General features: G+C 38.9%; 1 protein-coding gene across 3 annotated transcripts; it reads left to right on the top strand.

The window, feature by feature from the left end:
- The first annotated feature begins 8,204 nt into the window (after positions 1-8,204).
- On the top strand, positions 8,205-17,066 carry LOC140168402 (uncharacterized). 3 transcript variants are annotated; one of them, XM_072191788.1, is made up of 6 exons: positions 8,205-8,548; positions 9,878-10,005; positions 10,755-10,965; positions 11,214-11,286; positions 12,433-12,464; positions 13,776-17,066. In XM_072191788.1, the coding sequence occupies exons 3-6, from the start codon at positions 10,902-10,904 to the stop codon at positions 14,264-14,266; spliced, it is 660 nt and encodes a 219-aa protein (XP_072047889.1). In that variant the 5' UTR covers positions 8,205-8,548; positions 9,878-10,005; positions 10,755-10,901; the 3' UTR covers positions 14,267-17,066. The 3 variants fall into 3 exon arrangements, with proteins under 3 accessions (XP_072047889.1, XP_072047890.1, XP_072047888.1); XM_072191787.1 differs by lacking the exon at positions 8,205-8,548 and adding an exon at positions 8,653-8,916; XM_072191789.1 differs by lacking the exons at positions 8,205-8,548; positions 10,755-10,965 and adding an exon at positions 8,652-8,916.
- Positions 17,067-17,445: the final 379 nt, after the last annotated feature.

Raw genomic sequence — 17,445 nt, 5'->3', positions numbered from 1 at the left:
GGGAAGCAGTCAAAGTTGTCAAGGTTAGTTATCACACAAGTATTCCATGTTCCACATCAAGCTATGAGAAGTGTGAGAACCGGATTGGTGAATATAGATGTACCTGTCAGACAAACTCCTATAGACAGGGAAGCAGACAAACTTGTCAAGGTTAGTTATCACACAAGTATTCCATGTTCCACATCAAGCTATGAGAAGTGTGAGAACCGGATTGGTGAATATAGATGTACATGTCAGACAAACTACTATAGACAGGGAAGCAGTCAAAGTTGTCAAGGTTAGTTATCACACAAGTATTCCATGTTCCACATCAAGCTATGAGAAGTGTGAGAACCGAATTGGTGAATATAGATGTACCTGTCAGACAAACTACTATAGACAGGGAAGCAGACAAACTTGTCAAGGTTAGTTATCACACAAGTATTCCATGTTCCACAGCAAGCTATGAGAAGTGTGAGAACCGGATTGGTGAATATAGATGTACCTGTCAGACAAACTCCTATAGACAGGGAAGCAGACAAACTTGTCAAGGTTAGTTATCACACAAGTATTCCATGTTCCACATCAAGCTATGAGAAGTGTGAGAACCGGATTGGTGAATATAGATGTACCTGTCAGACAAACTACTATAGACAGGGAAGCAGTCAAACTTGTCAAGGTTAGTTATCACACAAGTATTCCATGTTCCACAGCAAGCTATGAGAAGTGTGAGGACCATATTGGTGAATATAGATGTACCTGTCAGACAAACTACTATAGACAGGGAAGCAGTCAAACTTGTCAAGGTTAGTTATCACACAAGTATTCCATGTTCCACAGCAAGCTATGAGAAGTGTGAGAACCAGGTTGGTGAATATAGATGTACCTGTCAGACAAACTACTATAGACAGGGAAGCAGTCAAACTTGTCAAGGTTAGTTAGCACACAAGTATTCCATGTTCCACATCAAACTATGAGAAGTGTGAGAACCGGATTGGTGAATATAGATGTACCTGTCAGACAAACTACTATAGACAGGGAAGCAGTCAAACTTGTCAAGGTTAGTTATCACACAAGTATTCCATGTTCCACATCAAGCTATGAGAAGTGTGAGAACCGGATTGGTGAATATAGATGTACCTGTCAGACAAACTACTATAGACAGGGAAGCAGTCAAACTTGTCAAGGTTAGTTATCACACAAGTATTCCATGTTCCACATCAAGCTATGAGAAGTGTGAGAACCAGATTGGTGAATATAGATGTACCTGTCAGACAAACTCCTATAGACAGGGAAGCAGTCAAACTTGTCAAGGTTAGTTATCACACAAGTATTCCATGTTCCACAGCAAGCTATGAGAAGTGTGAGGACCATATTGGTGAATATAGATGTACCTGTCAGACAAACTACTATAGACAGGGAAGCAGTCAAACTTGTCAAGGTTAGTTAGCACACAAGTATGCCATGTTCCACATCAAACTATGAGAAGTGTGAGAACCGGATTGGTGAATATAGATGTACCTGTCAGACAAACTACTATAGACAGGGAAGCAGTCAAACTTGTCAAGGTTAGTTATCACACAGGTATTCCATGTTCCACAGCAAGCTATGAGAAGTGTGAGAACCGGATTGGTGAATATAGATGTACCTGTCAGACAAACTACTATAGACAGGGAAGCAGACAAACTTGTCAAGGTTAGTTATCACACAAGTATTCCATGTTCCACAGCAAGCTATGAGAAGTGTGAGAACCGGATTGGTGAATATAGATGTACCTGTCAGACAAACTACTATAGACAGGGAAGCAGTCAAACTTGTCAAGGTTAGTTATCACACAAGTATTCCATGTTCCACAGCAAGCTATGAGAAGTGTGAGAACCGGATTGGTGAATATAGATGTACCTGTCAGACAAACTACTATAGACAGGGAAGCAGTCAAACTTGTCAAGGTTAGTTATCACACAAGTATTCCATGTTCCACATCAAGCTATGAGAAGTGTGAGAACCGGATTGGTGAATATAGATGTACCTGTCAGACAAACTACTATAGACAGGGAAGCAGTCAAAGTTGTCAAGGTTAGTTATCACACAAGTATTCCATGTTCCACATCAAGCTATGAGAAGTGTGAGGACCGGATTGGTGAATATAGATGTACCTGTCAGACAAACTCCTATAGACAGGGAAGCAGTCAAACTTGTCAAGGTTAGTTATCACACAAGTATTCCATGTTCCACAGCAAGCTATGAGAAGTGTGAGAACCGGATTGGTGAATATAGATGTACCTGTCAGACAAACTACTATAGACAGGGAAGCAGTCAAAGTTGTCAAGGTTAGTTATCACACAAGTATTCCATGTTCCACATCAAACTATGAGAAGTGTGAGAACCGGATTGGTGAATATAGATGTACATGTCAGACAAACTACTATAGACAGGGAAGCAGACAAACTTGTCAAAGTTAGTTATCACACAAGTATTCCATGTTCCACATCAAGCTATGAGAAGTGTGAGAACCGGATTGGTGAATATAGATGTACCTGTCAGACAAACTACTATAGACAGGTAAGCAGTCAAACTTGTCAAGGTTAGTTATCACACAAGTATTCCATGTTCAACATCAAGCTATGAGAAGTGTGAGAACCGGATTGGTGAATATAGATGTACCTGTCAGACAAACTACTATAGACAGGGAAGCAGTCAAACTTGTCAAGGTTATCACACAAGTATTCCATGTTCAACATCAAGCTATGAGAAGTGTGAGAACCGGATTGGTGAATATAGATGTACCTGTCAGACAAACTACTATAGACAGGGAAGCAGACAAACTTGTCAAGGTTATCACACAAGTATTCCATGTTCCACATCAAGCTATGAGAAGTGTGAGAACCGGATTGGTGAATATAGATGTACCTGTCAGACAAACTACTATAGACAGGGAAGCAGTCAAACTTGTCAAGGTTATCACACAAGTATTCCATGTTCAACATCAAGCTATGAGAAGTGTGAGAACCGGATTGGTGAATATAGATGTACCTGTCAGACAAACTACTATAGACAGGGAAGCAGTCAAACTTGTCAAGGTTAGTTATCACACAAGTATTCCATGTTCCATAGCAAGCTATGAGAAGTGTGAGAACCGGATTGGTGAATATAGATGTACCTGTCAGACAAACTCCTATAGACAGGGAAGCAGTCAAACTTGTCAAGGTTAGTTATCACACAAGTATTCCATGTTCCACATCAAGCTATGAGAAATGTGAGAACCGGATTGGTGAATATAGATGTACCTGTCAGACAAACTACTATAGACAGGGAAGCAGTCAAACTTGTCAAGGCATTATGTGTTTAAAATAATGACACTTGTAATTATCACAATTACCAGGCCATTGTGTGTATATCTCTATAACTGTACGCAAAAATGTTTATAATTATAGTTAGCTTGAGCCCATGTCTTCATTTAAAATGATATTGAAATAATATCAAATGTGACACGATTGGTCCATGGGGGCCAAAGGCGGCAAATTTGAAACTGAGATAAAGGTAAAAATATGGAGTAAAAAACAATAAAATACATAAGAAAATAGGCATCAAAAAACTTTATAACTTTAGAGTCAAGTATGCTATACCTTTGGTGTTTTCAGTGAATGATAGCCTATTGTATGTATAATGTAATAATTACAGTAACTTAATTTTCAAAAATGCCTCCTTTGGCCCCATGGACCAGATCGTGTCACAAATATTGAAACAATTGTTTAACCATTTATTGCATTTGGCATCAGTTATATTCTTGTATCAGTCTGATAATGATTTTATTTAAATGTAAATGTTGAAGTGTTGTTTGCATTTTTGTGGGTTTTTTTTTCAGCTTCATTAACTCGCTCATTGATAGCAGTGTTCAACTTGGTGAAGGGTTTCAATCCTGTGTGGCTCTTTGACACTGTCAACACAGAAGCTAATAGAGATGCATTGACTAAAGATGTAAGTATGCATGTTATAGTGAGGTTCAATTCCTGGGTATAATTTGGTTCACCTCAAGTTTGGTAGTGACGTATGTGCGCATTTCGTTCGCCACAGTATCAAATCGCGCGAGTCAAGTTAAACGTGCTGAGTGTACACACAGACGTACAGGGGCGGTTAGTTGGCACGCTAGCTGCGCAACAAAACTTGAGGTGAACCAAATTATAGTAGTTTTTAACTTGGTGAAGTGTTTCAACACAGAGACTAATAGAGACACATTGACAGAAGATGCAAGTGTGCATGGTATAGTGATCTAAAGGGTACAGGTTCAATTCCTGAGTAGTAGCAGTATTCAACTTGGTTAAGGGTTCTATTCCTGTCTGGTTGTTTGACACTGGCGACACTAAAACAGAGATGTATTGACAAAAAATGTAAGTATGAATGGTATAGTGATCTAAAGGTTAAAGGTTCAATTCCTGAATCATAGCAGGTGATACTTTTTTTATATATATGCCAGATTAATTACTGGTAACAGCTAATCAAGTCTTGAGCTAGCATACCTATAATGTTTTTTAAAGGTTCAACAATGATTTTAAATTGATAACATAACTAATTTTAGGATATTACTGTAAACAGTCAGAAGTACACAGAAAGGAAAAAACACATTGATTTGGGGAAACGAGAGCATGTTGTGGTAAGAGTGAAGAATGGAAAACTGATAAACAAAAAACAAATGTGCATTTCTTCAGCTAAGAATCATTCATGGGGAGCGTGGCCTAAAAGGGTACTTCCATTTAGTGCATTAAGTTCCAGGTTCAATTCCTGGTGGTGGAGATTTGTTAGGATATTAATTGGCAACCTCTGTCAGATTAAAATTCAGACTTCCACTCTCCCCATCATAGGCATAAATCCCGGGAGAGGGGGGATAAATCCCCCCCCAATATTTTGCCGGGGGTGGTCCATACAATCATCCCCCTAATGTTGACGCCTCTATGTGGGTTTCTGACCCAGGGCCGGATTTACCTTTTTAGGGGCCCTGGGCCAGGCCAAAATTTGGAGGCCCCAAACGCACTGTGAGGAAGGCATGTGCACTAAAGTGGCCCAGTTTTTAGATTTTACTCGGACACTTGCGCGCGAAAAATTTGAATTATAGACCATTTTAGCCCAAATTAAAGCTCAATTTTGCTATATAACAGGACAGTGCGCGCGAAGCGCGCAAAATTTTGCAATTTTTGTAGGCTATTTTGGGCAAAACATAGCATTTTTCGACTAAAATGGAAGATGCACATTGTACAGGGCAATTTTGGGGGCCCCAAAAATTTGGGGGCCCTGGGCCCGGGCCCATCTGGCCCTATGGTAAATCCGGCCCTGTTCTGACCAAATTAACCTCACATTTGGCCATTTTCGCCCCAAAAGTGCAAATTTATTCCACTTTTGTACCACATTTTATCAGTTTAGCTTCAAAATGGCCAACATTTTCATACAATAAATTTATGCTCTCGCCAAAAGGTGCTGGATTCACTATACTTCAAGAAAAAATTTGACTCCATCCCCCCCCCCCATGTCAAAAAGAAATCTACACTTTCTACAGTTCATTTAGAATTGAGAATTGGGTAAATGAATCATGAAAGTATCCTGTCCATCGAAAGAACGTTAAGCTTCTTTCTTGTGTGCAGAGAGCCATACCTGTAACATGTATCTCGCAGCCAGTTTCAAAAAGAATATGGTGTTAACCCCTGACTGTTCCCAACCCATCCCGGTGTTCAAATGGACCCCCAATGGAAATGAGCTTCAATAGAGTCTTTCTTGGGTTATCCAGGGTTGTCAAACCCAAACAAATCAAACACTTATTTTAAAAATTTTTCTTTTATGTCCCAATACAGTTGACATCACTCTTTGAAGAAAGTAGTATTAGTGCCAACTTCCTAGGAGCCACCATCGAAAAAATGACTCGTACATCAGATGGAGCAGAAGTGACCATAAGGCTGGATTTCACAGAGTCTGCTACAGTTGAGATTTCTGACATAGAGCAGGCATTCTTGGATGGCTTGAGTGATGATATGTTCCTGGGATCTGATAGTCAAGTAGTATCAGCTAGTGCTACTACACCAGGTAGGAACTATGCTGCAGCTGTCTTGAGCTATATGACTTTTTCCCCCTAAAATGACCAAGAAATGAGACGAAAAATATTTCTACATAGGTGTGTTGGGGTGTGAGGGTTTGCAAGGTAACTTTCAAGGTGGGAAAATTTGCCAAAATTGTCTAAAAAGTACAAAAAAACAGCATCCCTTGGGTGCACTGTTCATAGTGGGGGCAAGTTGCCCCCCCCCCCTTGCCCCTAGCTGGTTTTTTTTGTAGTGGTATGTGACTATGTGTGCATGGGTATTCATCCAATGAGGACAAAGTGTATGTTTTTTTTCACTCCTGCAACGGCTAGCAAGGGACTAGAAAGACTAAAAATAAATTCTTAGCCCTATGTCCACTATTGATACATCCCCCATTGATTGATGCAGATAGTATTGTATTTCAATTTTGCTCAAAAATACAAAAAGTGGATAAAAAGCTATCCATTGACCTTTGTTTCTGTAGTGATGAATCCGTGTGAAGAAGGAACTCATGATTGTTATATGAGGAACTTAGTAAGCTGTGTGTTTGTAGGTGATGGGCAATTCAGATGTGAGGATTGTCAGACTGGTTATAGAATTAGCACAGATGCCTCAACATGTTCAGGTAAGAAATGTCATTGTGTGTGGGATGTGTGTGTGTGTGCAACATGTGTGTGCAACTTGTACAGGTAAAGTACTATTTGTTCACCTTACAAAAAAAAAAAAAAAATTCTGTTTTGTTACTGCTTGCTTCAATGAAGTCCAAACATACGCTCGCATAAATTCACATATGTGTGTGCCAGTCGCGCATTATGCAAAGCGCAAGTAGTGTACGTGCTGCGCCCAACTGCTTGCACGCCATTCTATATCAATCCACAATGTTACGAGTCTTGCCATTTTTAAACCAAACAAAGTATAGGTTCCTGGAAGACCGTATTTCATCATCAACCAGGATTTGAACTTGGGACCCCTAGGCATCCAGTCAGCACTCTAACCAACTGAGCTATCAATGAAGCCATGCACAGTGGCATCAAATCATTTTAACATACTACATGAATAGACACAAGGTTCTGAATCATATTTCTGATGCTTCTCTAGTCAAACATATTGTTGTTGTTCTCAAATGTATAAATTAAAGTGTACTAATAATTTGAAATCTTTCATTCGATACAGAAATAATACCCTGTGAAGAAGATCCAAATATCTGTACAGACAAAAACTTCATTGTCTGTGTTCATGATGGCCCAGGAGACTATCACTGTGAAAACTGTGCTGATGGGTTCAGTGAAGACAAAGGGTTGTGTGTAGGTAAGTCACTGACTGTGTTCATGATGGCCCAGGAGACTATCACTGTGAAAACTGTGCTGATGGGTTCAGTGAAGAGAAAGGGTTGTGTGTAGGTAAGTCACTGACTGTGTTCATGATGGCCCAGGAGACTATCACTGTGAAAACTGTGCTGATGGGTTCAGTGAAGACAAAGGGTTGTGTGTAGGTAAGTCACTGACTGTGTTCATGATGGCCCAGGAGATTATCACTGTGAAAACTGTGCTGATGGGTTCAGTGAAGACAAAGGGTTGTGTGTAGGTAATTCACTGACTGTGTTCATGATGGTCCAGGAGACTATCACTGTGAAAACTGTGCTGATGGGTTCAGTGAAGAGAAAGGGTTGTGTGTAGGTAAGTCACTGACTGTGTTCATGATGGCCCAGGAGACTATCACTGTGAAAACTGTGCTGATGGGTTCAGTGAAGAGAAAGGGTTGTGTGTAGGTAAGTCACTGACTGTGTTCATGATGGCCCAGGAGACTATCACTGTGAAAAGTGTGCTGATGGGTTCAGTGAAGAGAAAGGGTTGTGTGTAGGTAAGAAGCCATTGACTGTGTTCATGATGGTCCAGGAGACTATCACTGTGAAAACTGTGCTGATGGGTTCAGTGAAGACAAAGGGTTGTGTGTAGGTAAGTCACTGACTGTGTTCATGATGGTCCAGGAGACTATCACTGTGAAAACTGTGCTGATGGGTTCAGTGAAGACAAAGGGTTGTGTGTAGGTAAGTCACTGACTGTGTTCATGATGGCCCAGGAGATTATCACTGTGAAAACTGTGCTGATGGGTTCAGTGAAGACAAAGGGTTGTGTGTAGGTAAGTCACTGACTGTGTTCATGATGGTCCAGGAGACTATCACTGTGAAAACTGTGCTGATGGGTTCAGTGAAGAGAAAGGGTTGTGTGTAGGTAAGTCACTGACTGTGTTCATGATGGCCCAGGAGACTATCACTGTGAAAACTGTGCTGATGGGTTCAGTGAAGAGAAAGGGTTGTGTGTAGGTAAGTCACTGACTGTGTTCATGATGGCCCAGGAGACTATCACTGTGAAAACTGTGCTGATGGATTCAGTGAAGAGAAAGGGTTGTGTGTAGGTAAGTCACTGACTGTGTTCATGATGGCCCAGGAGATTATCACTGTGAAAACTGTGCTGATGGGTTCAGTGAAGAGAAAGGGTTGTGTGTAGGTAAGCCATTGACTGTGTTCATGATGGTCCAGGAGACTATCACTGTGAAAACTGTGCTGATGGGTTCAGTGAAGACAAAGGGTTGTGTGTAGGTAAGTCACTGACTGTGTTCATGATGGTCCAGGAGACTATCACTGTGAAAACTGTGCTGATGGGTTCAGTGAAGAGAAAGGGTTGTGTGTAGGTAAGTCACTGACTGTGTTCATGATGGCCCAGGAGACTATCACTGTGAAAACTGTGCTGATGGATTCAGTGAAGAGAAAGGGTTGTGTGTAGGTAAGTCACTGACTGTGTTCATGATAGCCCAGGAGACTACCACTGTGAAAACTGTGCTGATGGGTTCAGTGAAGAGAAAGGGTTGTGTGTAGGTAAGTCACTGGGGAAAGAATAGAACATTCTGACCTAGATACTGTTAAATGAGTTCAGACAGGGACTCTGAAATGAGTACTGTCCGTATGTGTGTGACAAAAATATGATGTGTGACAAAAAAAATGATGTGTGACAAAAAATGATGTGTGACAAAAAATGTGTGCAACAAAAAATGTGTGACAAAAAAAGTGTTACAAAAATGTGTGACAAAAAATGTGTTTGACAAAAAATGTGTGACAAAAAATATGTGTGACAAAAAATGTCTGACAAAAAATTATGTGCAACAAAAAATGTGTGCAACAAAAAATGTGTGACAAAAAATGTGTCTGACAAAAAATGTGTGACAAAAATTGTGTGTGACAGAAAATGTGTGTGACAAAAAATGTGTGTGACAAAAAATGTGTGTGACAAAAAATGTGTCTGACAAAAAATGTGTGTGACAAAATATGTGTGTGACAAAAAAATGTGTCTGACAAAAAATGTGTCTGACAAAAAATTTTGTGCAACAAAAAATGTGTGCAACAAAAAATGTGTGCGATAAAAAATGTGTGCGACAAAAAATGTGTGCAATAAAAAATGTGTTTTAAATGCCAATTACTTTGCTATTTTCAATCCCAAATACACACATACATATACATTAGGCATTTATAATGCACCATTTCATTTAGACCACGGCGCAAATCAGATCTCAGGTTGAGTATGACTTCAGGAATTTATAAAGTCAAAAATATTGCACATTGACATTTTGCAGTGATGGCTGAAAATCAAATGAATATATAATTATAGAAAGTTTTAGCATTTGAAAGTTTTGTATGTGTAGTGTTTGCTGCATGGGCACATGGCAAAGCAATTAAGAGGTACACTATTTCCCCTTTGAGTCATAGGCTAACATGGCTGAGTTTTTAATGATCACCCTATATATACTATTCAATATTTGTATTTCTGTATTTTTGTTTTTAGTACCCAGGTACCTGCAGGGGGAGGCTACCATAACAGCTATAGAGGGTGTACAAACTGAGTATTCTGATGCTCTATCTGATCCTAATTCAGCAGAATTCAGACAACTTGCTACATTCTTCTGCACAGAGGTAAGCTTGGTGAGCTCGTTTAAATTAGTGTTGTAGTATCAAGAGATTTTAATTAAAACAGCAAATATAAACATAAAAATTCCTTTAAAATGAAAATGGGCGTACCAAAGGAAACTGTCGATGATGTAGGGTATTACCAATGTGATATTGGGAGCACGTGAAAAGAATGACAATGTTTGAATAATTATGTATGATTACATCGAAGCAACTTTATTGAAATAAGATGGAGTACACGAAATAGTAAATTTGTTACATAGTGAGAATGCAGCTTATAGACTTTAATTAGAAACGTTGACACTTTTTTAATCATGCCCAATAAAAACTAGCATGTTTTAACTTCTTATCAATGTACCCATCTATGGGCCCTCTCACATCCGGGTGTTAGGCCTGCTGGGGGGTGAGTAACTTAACATAGGCTTAGGAACCGGGGGCTTGCAGGGGCTCAGTCTCCCCAACAATTTTGGTCTGGGGCTCAGCCCCTCAATATTTCCAGATGAAGTAAAAAAATATGTCCAGATACTGAGAGAAGTGAGTGTTTTTGACCTGTTTTTCGCAAAATTTCCTGACACCAAGGGCACCCCCACGATGGATCACCAAAATTTTGTATTTTGTCAGCCCCCCCAGATGTTGACAATCTTCCTAAGCCAATGCTTAAGTATGCACAATATGCCAATATACCTGCTGTGTCACATGTAATGCAGAAGAAAGCATGCCTACTTCTGATTTAATTGTGATCTTAATCTTTTCAGATAAATACAGCATTGAGTGATAACACAGTAGAATTATTAGATTGTGAGGTCTCAGAGTTTAGATCAGGCAGTATCATAGTAGTATACGCCATCAGATTAGATGAGAATAAATCTACTGCTACCGATGATGAAATCTTAACAGCTATCATGAGATACATGACAACTAGTAGTACAGTTTTTACAGTGGATGGGTCATCATTTAAACTCATTGGTATGTAATGGTAATATGTTACAGCCACATTGTACCTATATTTCTATACCAAAATGTGTTTCCTAAACAAAAATATACACAATTTTTTTTGTTTTATTAAATGTTTCGGAAACAATGGTCTTTTTTCCTCTGTAGCAAAATCATTTTGGAGGCCTGGATATAAAAAGGTTAATCATTGCAAGCACTACAGACATGAATTAGTTTGGAAATAGTTGTAGGCTCATTTTGTTTTTGTTTTGTGTTTGTAGATGTCTGTAGTAAAGTTACCTGTATGAATGGAGGATGGTGTGTGGTCAACGACAACTTTGAAGGTGTATGCAGGTGTGTATTTTAGGGGGGGGTTGACAGGGATATCGTGCATGACCATGAAGTCTCAAAAAGCACTCTCAGCAAATATATTTGCAATGTCTAAAAATGAACCCATTTTTTACTCTAAACAAGTATTGACATTATTTTACCCCCTTTAGAAGTAAGTAGCCCATTCACTTTCTTGACCCCGAAGCCATTCATATAATTATAAAGAGTGGTGCAATTATGTGTACCCCTGGGGTGGTGAATTCTCAAAATGGTCTGCCAAAATTGCTTGCCCCCCCCCTTTGGCTGTGCCAAAAAATCTCCCCCCCCCCTTTTGATGTGCCAAAAAAACTTTGCCCCCCCCCCCTTTTGGTGTGCCAAACAATCTTTGCCCCCACCTTTAAACATGCAAGATTTTGGGGAACCTGAATTTAGAACCTTAAATTGTCTTATAATATAATGCGAGCACAGCGAGCAGGAATTTTGCATATTTGATTGTGTTCCTAACGTTTTCCTACACCTTTTTAGGGCGTAATATAGAAACGGTGCCCAAAATATCTGTGCCAAAAATTGCTCCCCCCCTGCCAAAATTGCTTGACCCCCCCTTTTGACCTGCCAAAAATGCTTGCCCCCCCCCCTTTGGCCTGCCAAAAATCTTTGTCTCCCCTATAATTCACCACCGGGTACACATAATTATTGCACCTAACAACTGGAAAAACACAGATATAGAATAGGTCAGAACTTTAACCTTATGTCATGCTACATTTTAAAGGACCCTATTAAAACACTATGATTTATTGTGCAAGCTATTAATTTACCTTCTTCTGAAATTTCCTTTTTTTTAAATGCTCTATTTATGATACATGCCTCATCATGAATCTTTGGTCATAGCTGATATACCCTCTTCTCAAAGACCAGTGTTATTGCCACACCTGAGCGTTAATTGGCCAACATTGAGTATTGTCAAGTGACGCCATTTTAACATAAGTCTTTATAGCAATTTGCTCAGTTTTAGGAAGTGCCCAACTGGGGCAGCATCGAATTTCTGCTTCAAATTCAATTGTTAGCCCTGCGTAATTCTTCTGTAATACACATTATTGCGCTGCCCACACTTTTTTCTGCAACAATAAAAAATATAATTATTGGTAACATTTCTTCTTTTTTTCTGTTTAGGTGCCCTGAAGGAATTGAAGGAGATGAATGTGGTAAGTCAAATATGAAACAACAGCAATTAGTTGATGGGTTAGTGCAAGAAGGTAAATCATTGTCGTAGTGCACGTTATAATGTGACTGTTGCTAGGTCAACTGGATCACGCTTTCTTTGTTACGAACCACTGATCAAAATGATCACAACACAAAGCCTATGGCATATCAAAATTCGGAACAGGTGTATGAGCCCAGGCTTGGAGCAGTAACCAATGGTTACAAACATGCCCTATGACAGCGAATACTTACTTTACTTTTACTTCTATCCACCACTGTTGCCTTTTATAGTGTTGTGGGAAAATATAACCTCCTTTTTTGAGCGCGTTGGGTAGCCTCACTCATGGTAATCCCATGTCTTGCGAGCACTTAATCCTTTACTCCATCTGCCCACCTCTTCCTTGGTCTTCCTCTAGCCCTAGTTCCTGTTGTTTTGCTGTTATATGTTCTTGCTGCAGGTTGGCTAGGGGCCATTCGCATAAGGTGACCAAACCATCTAACTTGTTGTTTTGCAACATATTCTGTGATTGGTGTGGTGCCTACCATCTTTCTGATATCCTCATTCCTGATTTTATCCCTCCTTGACTTATTGGCTGCTTTTCTTAGGCATCTCATTTCACAGGTGATGAGCTTTTGGGTTGTTCTTTTGAGAGTTCAGATAGCAGAGTGTTGGGAACAATATGGAATTGATGAGTTTTGCGCTGGTATCAATCAGTATTGCAGGATGTGTAAGAAGCGGACCTAGTTGCTAGATGATATTATCCTAGCAGGGCCGGATTTACCTTTCCGGGGTCCCTGGGCCAGGCCAAAATTTGGAGGCCCCAACCCACCATGAGGAAGGCATGTGCACTTAAGTGGCCAGGTTTTGGTTTAGATATAGATCGATGGTGTCGGCTGGAGCATTATAATTTAAAGAGAGAGATTTAGCTAGGACATTTGCATGCGACTAAAAAGGAAGATGCACAGGTCAATTTTTGGGGCCCCCAAAATTTGGGGGCCCTGGGCACGGGCCCATCTGGCTCAATGGTAAATCCGGCCCTGTAACCCTTGACATTTGGATAATTTCTGCATTCTGTATTGTACACATAAAACTTAAAATCTTTATGACCCCATTGGTCAAAGTTTAGGGGTCAAAGGTCAAATATCAAAAATTGGTCCAATCAAGCTCAAATTCATAAGGAATGTTCCTTAGGTACAGTGCATCAGCCAACTGATTATGCTCAAATTACATAAATTCAACCCCTTTAGAATGTACCATTAAGCTATTATTATAGCATACTTTTGCCAATTATTGTAAACAATTGTTGTTCCAGATATTCTTCAGAAAGAGTCAGGTGGCTTGTCTTCAGGAGCAATTGTCGGCATAGTGATTGCATGCATCGTCTGCATCATCCTAGTCATCATCATCATAGTTTGCTTTATGAAGCAGCAAGCTAGTGATAAATATGACCCAGATGAGGAGGACAAGAAGCAAGAACTTGAACTAGTGACCAGTGGAGATGGTGGAGAGAAAGTTGGAGGAAGTGAAGGAGGAAAAGTGAACAAAGCGATTGAAGAGGATGGTGAGAAAAAGAATGAAGACAACAAAGGAGAAAATGGTAGAGAAACAAATGAATATGTTGAAGTAGAGAATGCTGGAAATGTGAAAGAGAGCAAGGGAGGGAGTGAAAAGAATGGAGGAGTGGATAATACAGAGGTTAATAAAGAGGATGAAGGAGGAAATAAGGAGAGAAAGGATGGAGGAAATGATGGAGAGAAAACTGAGGATGGAGGAATTGATGCGGACAAGAATGAAAAAAAATGAAGGTGACAAAGGTGCGGAAGAGAATGAGGTATAAGTAATGCAAGTTGTGTTGAATCTATGTGTTAATAGTGTTTAATCACCTATAGCTCTTAGAATACAAGTTAAGGAATATATTATGCAAAAACTAGTGTTTGAGATATATTTGTATTGATTCTAGTAATTCAAAGTATATATTCATAACTGTGTACATTTGTATTACATTATTTCTATAAATATTCATCAAAAGATGAAATTATATTTTTCTAATAAAATTGGATATTCATATGCAGTGGTAAATACTAGATTAGAAGATTTTTTTAACTTCAACACTACTAAATTTGATTGCTTAACAGGAGTGCACCAAGTGTGTCCTCAGTTTGTCCTGTGGAGCTGGTTTTTCATGCTTTTCCTGGGCTCTGAAAAAAGCCCAGTAGCGATAAACACATTTGCGGAGTGCTCCCTCTGCGTGTTCGATTTCCTCAGCCATATCCTCCGGATCTATAACAATTTCACTCCTATATAACAAAGTCTTGATCACACTTAATTTGTGTTCTAATGGGTGATGTGACATGGAACTGGGGAGTTGGTTTCTGACGATCTTGACCGTCACTTGAACAGACCCAACTTGAAAAGAGACACTGGTAAGCGATCAAATGTTAGTAGTGTTGAACTTTTAATCTATATTTGTGTACCTTTTTATTCAGTTATTTGTAAAATCATGATTTGAAATGATTGTATGACTTCTGGTATCATCACTCTCAAACACACATTTGGGTGTGTCCCTGTAAGTTCCATGTCCAGACCTAGTCTACACTGTGCATGTATTTGTGTTATGATTTGTAGTGACGACTGAAAAACTTTTGTATTGTGTTGGACTCACAAAAAATATTCTTGCATGATTTTGGCTGTGCACAGCACCATAGCAATTTGGACACAACTACACAGTACGTCTCAATGCAACCAGAATCTGGTTGCAAAGTCCCAACATTTTCTTAACACAAAGTTTCTCAGTCGTCAACCCACAAAGTTAATGAGGGCATCAGTCTAGACCAGGGCAGGGTTTATGAATAGCCAGATCAGACCAGTTTAGATTCTTGATCAGAACTGGCTATGAGGTCACTGCATCTGGACCACAATGAAAAATGCAGTAGTGGTAAGAGCAGACAAATGTTAATGATCTGTAACCTGCTGTACTTCGAGAAGGGGTACTTGCATTTGATGAGACATAGGGGTGCTACTATGTGCTACTCTAGTGGGTAGTTTTTTTCATGAGATATCCTTAAATATAGGTCCAACTTTGTGCTGAAAAATCCCGAAACATGCATCTCTTTTGAAAACTTTTATGCCCTGCACATATGAAACACACAGTAAATAAACTATTTTAGAGCTCAAAAGATTCTTGTGGAGGGTTTTACAACACGAGCTGCACATCCTCAGTGAAAAATAATTCAAGTATCTTCCCCTTTGCCAAGGGGACTTTACTACTTGTTGAAACACTTGTTTTAGCTGTGTGATTTACAACCACATGGATCTGAACTCCTCATTTGAGAGTGATGGTAGTAGGATGAAATGTTGATATTAAATTGTTTTCATTTTTTTATAGTTGAATATGTATCTGTACTATATGGTGTCTCTAAAAGAAATGTACTGTCATCCAGAAATGTGTGTTAATTTGTGAGTATTTTAATACCCAAACCAAACAGGACTGAATATAGTTTATATTTGAATATAATTAGACAACATTCATTTCATTTGTTGGATGTTAAAAATTGGAACACTGTTATCACAATACCCCATTTTGAATCCATTACTGATTCAGTGTGCAATTAATTATCTGTATCTGAAGCATTAAGCACTTATTGCATGGATTATAATGAAGCATGATTTTCAAATTGCTATAATTCAATAACAGCGCAATCGATGGTAACAATTCAAAACGTGTGATGTTTTATCACTTAATTACCAAAAAACTATTCAGGTTTGTTTGGTTTTTGGCATACTGATACTCTAAAATGAAATTTCACATCAGTACAGTACTCTCAGAATCACCAACCTTTTTATAATGTAGTTTGAAATAGAAAATATGTAATAAAAAATGGAAAGTTAATTTGCATCTATTAGATGAAAATACAAAACCAAAATGTTCTATGGGCCCACTGACCCAGCTGTATGTTAGCTGTATCATGCATTGAGCTGAAGTGGATTGATTTTGACCTAAATTGTTTGGAAAAATTACAAAATTTGCAAAATATGTTTGCAAAACCATTTAGGCTCTTCCAGAAAAAAAAAATCCCATAGAACAGGTTTTTTTGGTTGGCTTACATCTAGTTGGTGCTCAAAAGTTTGCAATAGACATTTATCCTTATATCCAAATGCACCATTCCTGGGGGTATTTCTACCAACAATATTCTCTTGTCTATATTTAGATGTCCAACTTTAGACTAAATCCATCAGTCATCTACACTGCCCATGTATTTGTGTTGTACTAGTAGTGACGACTGAAAAACCTACGGCTTATTACTCATGAAAATATTCTTAACTTGTGCGCCATAGCAATGCAACCAGAATCTGGTTAGAAAGTCCGGCACTTTATGAACACATAAGTGTATCAGAAAGTTGACTAATGAGGGCAGCAGTCTAGTCCAACTTCATGTGCCATTATTTAAAATAGTGCATGATGGGATAAAGGGGGAAGTTCTATTAGCTGTATGGCATTTTACTGAGTATATGAAATACAAGGAAACAACTTGCATTGATCATTGAACTGATGAGCAATTCAGTAAAGCTTATGATGATCTCCAATATGGGGAATATTTTAAAACAATATGTGACCATCCATCTCAAACCGCTCGTAAAGTCGGCAAATTGAATTTCGAGTTACAGTCCAAAATGTGTATAAAGCTTGTTTTCATAATGTACCTAATAATTGTCCTACAAGTTTCTCATTTCAGTCCAGTTATATACCAATCTTTAATCCTATTGTTGAAAAGGATAATACACTTATACTTATAGTAAATAGCTTTAGTCTTTGTTTGCTTTGGTCAAATCCTGTTCAAGTGGTGGGTTAACCAACAATTAACAATGAGAGGACATTCCTGAACCTCGTTGACTTAGGGATGATTTGAAGTGACCGCCAATTATGACCATTTGATATTTAATACCAGCAATGTAGAAAAAGAGATATATTTTAGCAACAAAAT

This window comes from Amphiura filiformis, chromosome 13, assembly GCF_039555335.1.
Source record: "Amphiura filiformis chromosome 13, Afil_fr2py, whole genome shotgun sequence".
NCBI lineage: Eukaryota > Metazoa > Echinodermata > Ophiuroidea > Amphilepidida > Amphiuridae > Amphiura > Amphiura filiformis.
Note: the sequence above shows the minus strand (reverse complement) of the source record. Positions and strands in the feature narration are given on the sequence as shown.

Bases quoted from the DNA above. Each gene is read 5' to 3' on its own strand.
- LOC140168402 (XM_072191788.1), top strand. From the start codon at position 10,902: ATGAGATACATGACAACTAGTAGTACAGTTTTTACAGTGGATGGGTCA. The intron at 10,966-11,213 runs GTATGTAATGGT...TTGTGTTTGTAG, and splicing joins GTCATCATTTAAACTCATTG to ATGTCTGTAGTAAAGTTACC. The intron at 12,465-13,775 runs GTAAGTCAAATA...TTGTTGTTCCAG, and splicing joins AATTGAAGGAGATGAATGTG to ATATTCTTCAGAAAGAGTCA.